General features: G+C 45.0%; 1 protein-coding gene across 4 annotated transcripts in view; it reads right to left on the bottom strand.

Moving 5' to 3' along the window:
• GIT1 (GIT ArfGAP 1) overlaps positions 1-11,939 on the bottom strand; it is a 198,223-nt gene extending 186,284 nt beyond the window's left edge. For 3 of the 4 annotated variants that reach the window (XM_075335245.1, XM_075335247.1, XM_075335246.1), the window contains exon 1: positions 11,596-11,936. In XM_075335245.1, the coding sequence (XP_075191360.1) occupies positions 11,596-11,647 (52 nt within the window). In that variant the 5' untranslated portion in view covers positions 11,648-11,936. Of the gene's footprint in view, positions 1-11,595 lie in introns of all 4 variants that reach the window. The other variant, XM_075335248.1, reaches the window with a different exon arrangement.
• Between the last annotated feature and the right edge of the window lie 857 nt (positions 11,940-12,796).

The following is a 12,796-nucleotide window of genomic DNA, read 5'->3' as shown; positions in this document are numbered from 1 at the left end:
GACAAATTGCAGACGTCTTCCCGAGAATAAAAGTAGCGGTAATTTTCAGATCCAGGCAATATAACCATGAATGACGCCTGGCAACATCCGGACATATTGAGGAAATCTGTTTCCAACAATATTTATTCATTTTACTTGTTTATACAGAGCCATTAACACCACGGCACTTTTCAGACATCATTAATACAGATCACATTTGGGGTCACTTGCAGAGTGGAAAATCCACAGATGCACGGTTTGCGCCAAATTGATCAGACTTTGTCACACTTTGTAACGCAGTTAAAAGGGACTCTGTACTGTTCACACCAAGTACAGGCACTCTGTATATCATGGCGGGCCAATCATTAAAGAGAATCTGTCACCAGGTTTTTGCCACCTAATCTGAGAGTAGCATAATGTAGAGACAGAGATCCAGATTCAAGTGATGTGTCACTTAGTGTAGTTTTGCTGAAATCCCTGTTTAATCAGCAGAAGATCATCATTAGAGGACTACTTGGCCTGCTGCCAGGTAGTCCAGCATATTCATGAGCTCTGTATATGGGTACAGTTGCACTTGCATATAGCTTCCGATGCAAGAGCTTCAGAGGCGATATGCATATGTCCCTCTGCTGCCGAGGATAATGCGATCGTACCACAGCTGCAGAGAAAAGCGAGGGAGCACTTTCTCGCATCTCCTCTACATACATCGCACTGCAGTCGGATGACATGCGAGTGCAGTGCGATCTTTCACACGCATCCATAGACTTGTATGGGGGTGCGTGAACAGAGAATCGCTGCCAAACACAGCAAGCTGCGATTCATATAGCATGAGAAAATCAATCGCAGATGGACACTGCCCCATAGTTTTGCACTTGTGCAAGTGCAATCCGATGTTTTATCAGATTGCACTCGTCAGTGCAAAATGCAAGTGGAACCGAACCATAACTGATAAATCTGCAGCAGAGAAAACATTGATGTTATCAAAATGACAACAAACAGCTTAGTAAGTGACACATCACCCTAATGTTTGTTTCTATGCATATATGACACGCCCAACTCCAGGGCCAGGGGCACTCGGAACCTGGCCGGACTAGTCCGGGGTTGTCAGCGGTGGAAGGGTCCAGCTCCGTGACCCTGGCGGTGTCATTTAAATGATAAAGGGGAGGATCATAAAAGTTATACTTAAAATAAAATAAAGCTTGTGACGCCACCTGTGGTTTTGCGGCTATGTGGGCCGCGGCTGCATTGTGGGTTCCTTGGGGCAGGTGATGATGTCGCAGCTCAGGTGTTCTTGCTCCCCACAGGTGGAGCGAGACCCCTGGGTGACCGATAGAAATATGAAAAGTCTGTCAGGGCAGGCTGTGAGGCAGGAGAAAATGGAGACGACACCAGGGCTTTTCAATAACAGTCTTTTTACTCACGGTACCGGTTTCAGGATGACAGTCAATTTATTCCACCACGGTATGCTGGGATCCCCGGTGATAGGCAACTGCCGATCCCGAGTAAGTCCGAGGCCAGTACCGGTTCGCTCTTTGTTTGCCTTTCCTGGCCGTCTCTCTGTGTGGACTTTCTCCCTCCTGTCCTGCGCCTCCACACACAGTGCCCTGAGCCAGGGACCACGGACCTTTAGTGGGAATGTTGACTGCCTGGCTCCCTCCGGGAACCTTTGAAGGGATTTCTGCCTGCCTGGCTCCCTGATCCTCTGGGGTCCCCTTCCAGCGGATTCGTGTGCAGCTTGTGGCCCAAAGGTGCGTGCAGCCATCTGGCCTCTGGTGTTACAAGGAAGCCCTGAAGTATTGTCCTAGCCTAGGGTTCGGAACCCCATTTCCAACCAATCTCTTCAACTTGAGCTGTTGCTTGTCAAACACGAAACATAGGGGTATCTGACACACTTCCCCTAAGTCGCTGGGATCCTTTCTTCCGTCTCCTCAGAGTTGTCCAGGACTCCTGGGGTCCTCAACCCTAGTCTGTCTCCTCCATCCTCCTGACTGTGACTGACTCTGTCAACTTTTAAACTTAGCTATGCCCATTTTGATGAGATGATGAAGAGAAGATGGCGCTAGATAGAGTGCACGGAGCTTAAGTGCCATAACCAGACTACTAGTCGCTATGCGGCATTAATGGGACCTGCCCCGGCCCTGATCTAATGTGTGAGCTAATAATTGGGTGTTAGATGGCCTCTTTCTTACCCAGAATGGGGCACCACACCTCTGACTGAGGTGCAGTACTTCTGTGGTGACAGCAGCCACATATACAGTTAGGTCCAGAAATATTTGGACAGTGGCACAAGTTTTGTTATTTTAGCTGTTTACAAAAACATGTTCAGAAATACAATTATATATATAATATGGGCTGAAAGTGCACACTCCCAGCTGCAATATGAGTTTTCACATACAAATCGGAGAAAGGGTTTAGGAATCATAGCTCTGTAATGCATAGCCTCCTCTTTTTCAAGGGACCAAAAGTAATTGGACAAGGGACTCTAAGGGCTGCAATTAACTCTGAAGGCGTCTCCCTCGTTAACCTGTAATCAATGAAGTAGTTAAAAGTTCTGGGGTTGATTACAGGTGTGTGGTTTTGCATTTGGAAGCTGTTGCTGTGACCAGACAACATGCGGTCTAAGGAACTCTCAATTGAGGTGAAGCAGAACATCCTGAGGCTGAAAAAAAAGAAAAAATCTATCAGAGAGATAGCAGACATGCTTGGGGTAGCAAAATCAACAGTCGGGTACATTCTGAGAAAAAAGGAATTGACTGGTGAGCTTGGGAACTCAAAAAGGCCTGGGCGTCCACGGATGACAACAGTGGTGGATGATCGCCGCATACTTTCTTTGGTGAAGAAGAACCTGTTCACAACATCAACTGAAGTCCAGAACACTCTCAGTGAAGTAGGTGTATCTGTCTCTAAGTCAACAGTAAAGAGAAGACTCCATGAAAGTAAATACAAAGGGTTCACATCTAGATTCAAACCATTCATCAATTCCAAAACTAGACAGGCCAGAGTTAAATTTGCTGAAAAACACCTCATGAAGCCAGCTCAGTTCTGGAAAAGTATTCTATGGACAGATGAGACAAAGATCAACCTGTACCAGAATGATGGGAAGAAAAAAGTTTGGAGAAGAAAGGGAACGGCACATGATCCAAGGCACACCACATCCTCTGTAAAACATGGTGGAGGCAACGTGATGGCATGGGCATGCATGGCTTTCAATGGCACTGGGTCACTTGTGTTTATTGATGACATAACAGCAGACAAGAGTAGCCGGATGAATTCTGAAGTGTACCGGGATATACTTTCAGCCCAGATTCAGCCAAATGCCGCAAAGTTGATCGGACGGCGCTTCATAGTACAGATGGACAATGACCCCAAGCATACAGCCAAAGCTACCCAGGAGTTCATGAGTGCAAAAAAGTGGAACATTCTGCAATGGCCAAGTCAATCACCAGATCTTAACCCAATTGAGCATGCATTTCACTTGCTCAAATCCAGACTTAAGACGGAAAGACCCACAAACAAGCAAGACCTGAAGGCTGCGGCTGTAAAGGCCTGGCAAAGCATTAAGAAGGAGGAAACCCAGCGTTTGGTGATGTCCATGGGTTCCAGACTTAAGGCAGTGATTGCCTCCAAAGGATTCGCAACAAAATATTGAAAATACAAATATTTTGTTTGGGTTTGGTTTATTTGTCCAATTACTTTTGACCTCCTAAAATGTTGAGTGTTTGTAAAGAAATGTGTACAATTCCTACAATTTCTATCAGATATTTTTGTTCAAACCTTCAAATTAAACGTTACAATCTGCACTCGAATTCTGTTGTAGAGGTTGCATTTCAAATCCAATGTGGTGGCATGCAGAGCCCAGCTCGCGAAAATTGTGTCACTGTCCAAATATTTCTGGACCTAACTGTACATCTTTCATGTTCAATGTTCACACAGAGATGTTTGAATAAGATATTGGAGCAGATACGGACTAAGGTTCCCTTCACATTTGAAATCCATTTTAAAAAGGTTTGGGAAACTCTTCCCATTCAGAGTATGTGTACATAGAATTTTTTGAGGAGTGAACGGGAAAAAAAAAAAAAAATGCAAAATTCTTATAACATTTCTATTGAAAAGCAACTTGCTGGTCCTATGTTCAGAATTTTGATCATTTTTATTAAGCTTCAAGCTTTCAAAAACAAGAATTCATTAAGACTGAGGCTGCCCATGTCAGTCTTAATGAAGGACTTGCTGGAGTATGATGCACTGAATCCATTAAGAGACGCGCGTCGCTTGAGGAATATGTCGCTTTTCATCAGTGGCACACACACCGCCAGTAATGCTGCTCCGGTCAAGGAATGATGTAACATTTTTGGTGTAAGGCTATGTGCCCACGTGTGCGCTCTGCACCGCAGCGTACAAGGTCCGCTTCAGAGCGCAGCTGAAAAGCTCCATTCTGAAGCGCCTGGTGCCTGCAGAATTTGTGCGCTCTGAATGCTGCCTCTCCCTATAGACAGCATGCAAAGCGCACGAAAGAAGTGACATGTCACTTCTTAGAAGCAGCCGAATCGCTGCGTTCTAATACGCCACGTGGGCATGGGTTAGGCATAATCTTCATAGATTGTGCTGGGGATGCAGGACGCATGCAGTTACGCTGCGGTGCAGATCGCAGCGTAACTGCATGAAAATACGCTACGTGGGCAGAGAGCCTAACACCTTTGCTGAATTTGACAAGCAGGTGTAATCACATCTCTATTTGGTTACTCCCAAGCTCCACCAATTTTTGATAAAAAACTGATTCAAACTGGTAAGAACACAAAGAAAGTCGCTAATATTTTGCTCAACTCTGAAAAACCTCAAAACTTTCACACAACGCAAAAGTGTTTCACTCCAGTTTTCTGGTGTTTTCCCACTATTAAGCTACTCCATATATTTTTTATATTATATATTTAATTAATTATGCACAGAACACATACATATATATACATTATATATATATATATATATATATATATATATTTATTACACACACACACATACAGTACAGAGCATAAGTTTGGACACACCTTCTCATCTCTAGAACAACTATTAAAAGGAGACTGTGCGGCAGGCCTTCATGGTAAAATAGCTGCTAGGAAACCACTGCTAAGGACAGGCAACAAGCAGAAGAGACTTGTTTGGGCTAAAGAACACAAGGAATGGACATTAGACCAGTTGAAATCTATGCTTTGGTCTGATGAGTCCAAATTTGAGATCTTTGGATCTAACCACCGTGTCTTTGTAGAAAAGGTGAACGGATGGACTCTACATGGCTGGTTGCCACCGTGAAGCATGGAGGAGGAGGTGTGATGGTGCTTTGCTGGTGACACTGTTGGGGATTTATTCAAAACTGAAGGCATACTGAACCAGCATGGCTACCACAGCATCTTGCAGCGACATGCTATTCCATCCGGTTTGCGTTTAGTTGGACCATCATTTATTTTTCAATTGGACAATGACCCCAAACACACCTCCAGGCTGTGTAAGTGCTATTTGACTAAGAAGGAGAGTGATGGGGTGCTACGCCAGAAGACCTGGTCTCTACAGTCACCAGATCTGAACCCAATCGAGATGGTTTGGGGTGAGCTGGACCGCAGAGTGAAGGCAAAAAGGCCAACAAGTGCTAAGCATCTCTGGGAACTCCTTCAAGACTGGTGGAAGACCATTTCCGGTGACTACCTCTTGAAGCTCATCAAGAGAATGCCAAGAGTGTGCAAAGCAGTAATCAAAAGCAAAAGGTGGCTACTTTGAAGAACCTAGAATATAAGACATATTTTCAGTTGTTTGACACTTTTTTAAGTATTTCATTCCACGTTTTAATTCATAGTTTTGATGCCTTCAATGTGAATCTACAATTTTTAGAGTCCTGAAAATAAAGAATACTCTTTAAATGAGGTGTGTCCAAACTTTTGGTCTGTACTGTATATACACACACACACACATTTTTCATATAGAGGGAGTGTTCCCATTTTTCATATAGAGGGAGTGTTCCCTTAGTGGTTTCTACTTGAAAAACTCATTTTTGACCACCTAAGCAAAAAACTGTCAGCACACTCCATTGCTGTTCATATGAAGAATTTTTTGGAACACTTTTTTATATATATATATATATATATATATATATATATATATATATATATATATATATATATATATATATATATATATATATATATATATATATATATATATATATATATATATATATATATATATATATATATATATATATATATATATATATATATATATATATATATATATATATATATATATATATATATATATATATATATATATATAGACACCTGATAGGGAAGAAAAAAAATCGTTTATAGCTTCTTTGAAATATCTTCCAAACTGAAATAAAAAACCTGCAGAAAACTATTGAAGCCTTTCCAAAATGGCTTCAGGAAAAGTACTCCTCGAAAACAAAAAGAAGAGTTTCCTTAAGTGGTTTGTCTGAAAAAAACAAAATTGTTGTTTTTCATATGAACATATCCTAAAGATTGCTGCCTCTCCCTGTCCTGATAGGCAAACACTGGACCTAAATTCTTTGATCCTAGAGGTCACAGTCCTCTATGAAAGGCAGATGTCTGTGCACAGTGAACATTACAGCCATATCTTTTATGTATTCTCTTACTGCACTTGTCCCCCCTCACACCCATCATGAGGAGACCATAAGGTCAAGTATATACCAATCATCTGCTCCCCTCAAATTTCATTGAACACCACAAAGTAAGCATTTCTGCTGCCAGCCTGTGCACGATGCCATTAAGTGGGTCCGCTCCAAAACCTGCCTAAGGCTAGTTTCACACTTCCGTTGGGCGAAATCCGCTGGGTCCATTGCTGCGTCGTTTTGACGCATCCGTTATTTTTGTGGTGTCAACGGATGCAGCGGATCCGTTATTTCACAGGAATCCGTTAGCTTATTCCTGTGAAATAACGGACCCGCTGCATCCGTTGCATCTGTTTTGGCGTCTGTCTAACGGAATGCGTCGGCTCGGGGAGGGGGGGGGGGTTCCACTTTTTTCATTCTGGGCATGCTCAGTAGAAATTAGCGGAATCCAGCAGCGGATTCCGTTGTAAAACACTTTGCAACGGAATCCGCTACCATAGGGAGCCATTATAAATTTTAACGGATGCAACGGAATCCGCTGCTCGGCATCATTTTGACGCAAGCATTTAACGTTACATGCTGCGTTCCTTCCGCTCGGTGGAAGCAACGCAGCGTCGGACAACGGAAGCAACGCAGGTACTTTTGGCACAATGTCATCCATACAAGTCTATGGGAAACAGCAGAATCCGTTAACGGATTCCGCTGTTTTCCAAAAGGGCGGATTGTGACTGAAGGAAAACAACGCAAGTGTGAAAGTACCCTAAAAAAAACACTACAAAATGAGTGAACACATGCATATCTATGTAAAAACGATTTAATGTTCAGTCTTTTGATCATCTTCAGGTTTCCAAAGAAGCCTTGTGGTTTAAATCTTCCTAAGATGCACCATACTTATAAGGCAATAGGTGACACTAGGGCGTTTTTTAAGCATTTTTGCTAGAAAAAAAACATTAGTTCTTTTTTCATTGTTGCCTATAGTTAAAATATATATACACACTTTGTGTTTATTATATATACTTTTAGCAGCTGGAATAAAGATATGTGTGCACATACACTAAAAGGAGGAGGTGAGAAGAACCTACATTAAATGGCATACACACGGTTATATGGGCTGATCGTGGAAGTTAAAGGAGATAACTCAAAATCAAAGAGCTAACAATCCATTCAGACCCAATAATGTTAGTAACAGCGACCGGTTTATAAAGTCAACCAGGGGGAGAACAAAGAGCTAAACATAATGAAGCAGCCATACAGACGTGATGTGACATACACTAGGGATATGAGATAAATCCATTCATTCCCCGGAGGCAGAGAGACATGACGCGATATGTGTGCACATTATACCCAGCATCTGACAGACACAGCAAACGTGCAGCGTGCCAGCAGTGACTTCACTCCTCGCAGATAGCAACACAAAGAGGAACCAGCTCCAAACCAAAACACACACATGGGTCTTGTATAGGAAATTACTTCTGGATGTTTGTTTTAACCAATGAAAATATCTAATTTTTGTGCAATATGCAGAAGAAAAAAAGTCTCAATAAAGCATATAAAATGCCACATAATGAGTATCGATGAGCGGGCACTACCATACTCGGTACGCGACGCGTAACTAGTGATGAGTGAGCACTACCATGCTCGGTACTTGAACCTAGTGATGAGCAAGCACGACCATGCTCGGTGCTTGTAACTAGTGGTAAGTGGGCACTACCATGCTCGGGTGCTCGGTTCCTGTAACTAGTGATGAGTGGGCACTACCATGCTCGGTACTCGTAATGAGCAGTTAGACCCTCGGATGGGCACAACTTGTCTACCAGTATAATGGAAATCAATGGGATACTTGAGCATTTTTCTGGAAGATGTGGAAAAATGCTCGAGTTCCCCATTGACTTCCATTATACTCGGTACACGAGTCGAGCTCATCCAAATGTCTAACTGCTTGTTACGAGTACCAAGCGCTTGAGCATGGTAGTGCCTGCTCATCACTATCCGTTATGAGCCCTTGAGCATGGTAGTGCTCACTCATCACTACCCACTACGAATACTGAGCATGGTAGTGCCCGCTCATCACTAGTAAGGCCCTCTTAAGTATTGGCCTCAACAGCCAATGCTTTTGTCAGAAATGTCAAAAATACATAAAAATCTCTCCGCTGTTATAGGCATGAGGAAGGAATATCTGCCAATTGTGAGTTTTGGTAAAAATATGAAGATTAAATATTTCCTAGACAGTTTGTACACCAAGGCCTCATATCATATGGTTATACGCCAATAATGCAGATATAACAGAACCAAGGGTTATACAGTTTTCCTGTGAACCTGGAGTATCCTCATACACAGGCAGATAACTTGACAGCAAAACAAATAGAGACAAGACCAACTGTAAGGCCATGTTCACATGTTGAGTATTTGGTTAGTTTTTTACCTCAGTATTTGTAGCTAAAACCAGGAGTGGGTAATAAATACAGCAGTGATGCCCGTGTGTCCATTATATTTCTCCTCTGATTGTTCCATTCCTGGTTTTGGCCACAAATACTGAGGTAAAAAACTCACCAAATACTCACAGTGTGAACATGGCCTGACAGCAAAGGCCCTCATACGCATTAGTATAACATTGGCCAGACCCACAGATATGGACAGGCTCAGTGGACAGTCTCGTGTATAGGCGCCTCCTTGTAAGATAAGCAGAAAACAAAGGGAGTCTGGCAGCGTCTCTCTCGTAGAGAACGCCCTGAATATATGGAGGAGTGGGCAAACAGCCACCGGACGAACCATGGTGTGTGACAGCTATCTACTGTGAGGCTTTTTGGTCGTTAAATTGATCAGACATGAGATATTTATCTGCAGATCATCGGCAGATGCAGATTATATCGGTAGCATATTGTCTTCGGCCAGCACAGGAATCAGGTTCTCAGCAGATCCTGCCAGATTTAGCAGAATATGCCAACAATCTGCAGATAAATATCTCATGTGTATGGCCAGCTTTAGGCTGCGCCAAGATGGTAACAATGGCCACAGCTCCAGTCATGTGGGCAAGATCCCTTATATGCCGCTGCTACATCGCAGGATAGGGCAGGTGACTGGGGTCTCATTACAACCTGCACGATAAGCAACCAAGATAGGATCTGTTGGATGTTTTGTGACTGTCTTGTTGCGGTACCGTTAATTGTAATAGGATCTGATATAGTTGCATTATGCTGTGATGTAGCAGCGGCAGGGATCATAGCATTGGTGCAACCACAGGGGCCCAAGAGATAAGGGGGGCCATTTCCACCTCCAAAGCAGGCAGAATTGTGCATTATGCTGAGCTCTTGAGCTGCCAATGGCCCATATATTGTTCCTGCACAGGGGCCCTTTTTTAGTCGGTGTCCGCCAGTGAGCAGCGGTTGTCACAAATCTCTCTTTACGAGACCTGTGTCAGTCACATTTGTTCCTTAATTCAGTGTTGCAAGGCTCCACAATTTATGTTGGCATTTAAGATGTTTTACCTGCAAAAACCACATAATGATTATTACGAAACCGTAAGTTTGCAATAGCCATCTCATGTGACCTATAGTTTTACCTTTAATTCCGTGAGCTATAAAAGTGCAAAGTGATTACATGATTGACTCAGCTCTGCTACATCTGCAAGTTCAATGCACTTCATAGCACAATTGCAATCAATTTCAGTGTCTGGTATCTGATCATTCTGTCATCTTACAAGGGGCGCAATCATAACTGCGTCATACATCTAATAGATGGGCACCTTCTATGTGCCACCAGGGGGTATGTCATGTTACCCATTATAGAAGTATGACACCTGGAGGGTCTTGCAGACAAATCATCAATTTCCTGAAAATTCAAATAGTATAAGAACCTCGTGATTTACGATAATCATCTTGGTTCATCATTGGTCAGATTTGAGAAGAATGGTCACATCTATAGCCAACATGACTGCTGAGGCTGATTAGTGGCACCACTTGCGGCAGGTTACAGCAGCAAAGCAGGGGGTCATGAGTGGCACCACTTGTTGCAGGTTACAGCAGCAGGGGGTCATGAGTGGCACCACTTGTGGCAGGTTACAGGGGGTCATGAGTGTCACCACTTGTGGCAGGTTACAGCAGCAGAGGGTCATGAGTGTCACCACTTGTGGCAGGTTACAGCAGCAGAGGGTCATGAGTGTCACCACTTGTGGCAGGTTACAGCAGCAGAGGGTCATGAGTGTCACCACTTGTGGCAGGTTACAGCAGCAGAGGGTCATGAGTGTCACCACTTGTGGCAGGTTACAGCAGCAGGGGGTCATGAGTGTCACCACTTGTGGCAGGTTACAGCAGCAGGGGGTCATGAGTGGCACCACTTGTGGCAGGTTACAGCAGCAGGGGGTCATGAGTGGCACCACTTGTGGCAGGTTACAGCAGCAGGGGGTCATGAGTGGCACCACTAGTGGCAGGTTACAGCAGCAGGGGGTCATGAGTGGCACCACTTGTGGCAGGTTACAGCAGCAGGGGGTCATGAGTGGCACCACTTGTGGCAGGTTACAGCAGCAGGGGGTCATGAGTGGCACCACATGTGGCAGGTTACAGCAGCAGGGGGTCATGAGTGGCACCACTTGTGGCAGGTTACAGCAGCAGGGGGTCAGGAGTGGCACCACTTGTGGAAGGTTACAGCAGCAGGGGGTCATGAGTGGCACCACTTGTGGCAGGTTACAGCAGCAGGGGGTCATGAGTGGCACCACATGTGGCAGGTTACAGCAGCAGGGGGTCATGAGTGGCACTACTTGTGGAAGGTTACAGCAGCAGGGGGTCATGAGTGGCACCAATTGTGGCAGGTTACAGCAGCAGAAGTTGACCACCATGTTACTGCTCACTGAGCTGCTCCTACATGAAGCCAGGAATGGACTTGCAGGAATAGTGCACTAAAGGCCTATGACATGCCCCTTGTGTGAGGCCCAAGCAGGGCATGGTGGCGCAGGAGAGCAGGCAGCTGCCTGGCATGGGGTGTCTTACCTGGGGCACTGCAGTCTGCGCACACCTCGCCCCTCTGCACCTTCCGAGACATCCTCAGAGGAGAGGAGGGGATCACCTTCTGAGCCAGGGTGCTGTCCTGTGCTGCACCAGTCCAGAGAAAGCCGGGGACAAGCTGCTGTAAGGCGGGCACCGGGGACAGGAGGGCACCTGCCCGCAGCCTCCTGCACTGCTACAATGATGATTCCTGTAGATCAGGGGCTCTGATGGCTCCTGTCTCCGCAGCTCACCCCGGGCTGAGTGCATCGGCTGCAGGAAACTGAGAGAAGCCCTGCCCATCCAACAGGAGGGGCCACATCCCAAGCTTCACCCCCAGGGGATGGGAAAAGGAAATGGGAGAGCGAGCAAGAGGAGGAGGAGGAGGAAGACGGAGCGCAGGAGCTGGCACTGCCAGGAACACTGCTGCAGCTGCATGGCACATAAAGAGATCAGCAGTGCCACTCACTGGTACTAACACTGCTGCATGGCACATAAAGAGATCAGCAGTGCCACTCACTGGTACTAACACTGCTGCATGGCACATAAAGAGATCAGCAGTGCCACTCACTGGTACTAACACTGCTGCATGGCACATATAGGAGATCAGCAGTGCCACTCACTGGTACTAACACTGCTGCATGGCACATAAAGAGATCAGCAGTGCCACTCACTGGTACTAACACTGCTGCATGGCACATATAGAAGATCAGCAGTGCCACTCACTGGTACTAACACTGCTGCATGGCACATATAGGAGATCAGCAGTGCCACTCACTGGTACTAACACTGCTGCATGGCACATATAGGAGATCAGCAGTGCTACTCACTGGTACTAACACTGCTGCATGGCACATATAGGAGATCAGCAGTGCTACTCACTGGTACTAACACTGCTGCATGGCACATATAGGAGATCAGCAGTGCTACTCACTGGTACTAACACTGCTGCATGGCACATATAGAAGATCAGCAGTGCCACTCACTGGTACTAACACTGCTGCATGGCACATATAGGAGATCAGCAGTGCTACTCACTGGTACTAACACTGCTGCATGGCATATATAGGAGATCAGCAGTGCTACTCACTGGTACTAACACTGCTGCATGGCACATATAGGAGATCAGCAGTGCTACTCACTGGTACTAACACTGCTGCATGGCATATATAGAAGATCAGCAGTGCCACTCACTGGTACTAACACT

This window comes from Anomaloglossus baeobatrachus, chromosome 2 (assembly GCF_048569485.1).
Source record: "Anomaloglossus baeobatrachus isolate aAnoBae1 chromosome 2, aAnoBae1.hap1, whole genome shotgun sequence".
Lineage (NCBI taxonomy): Eukaryota > Metazoa > Chordata > Amphibia > Anura > Aromobatidae > Anomaloglossus > Anomaloglossus baeobatrachus.
The sequence above is the reverse complement of the archived record's forward strand: the minus strand, read 5'-3'. Positions and strand labels throughout refer to the sequence as shown.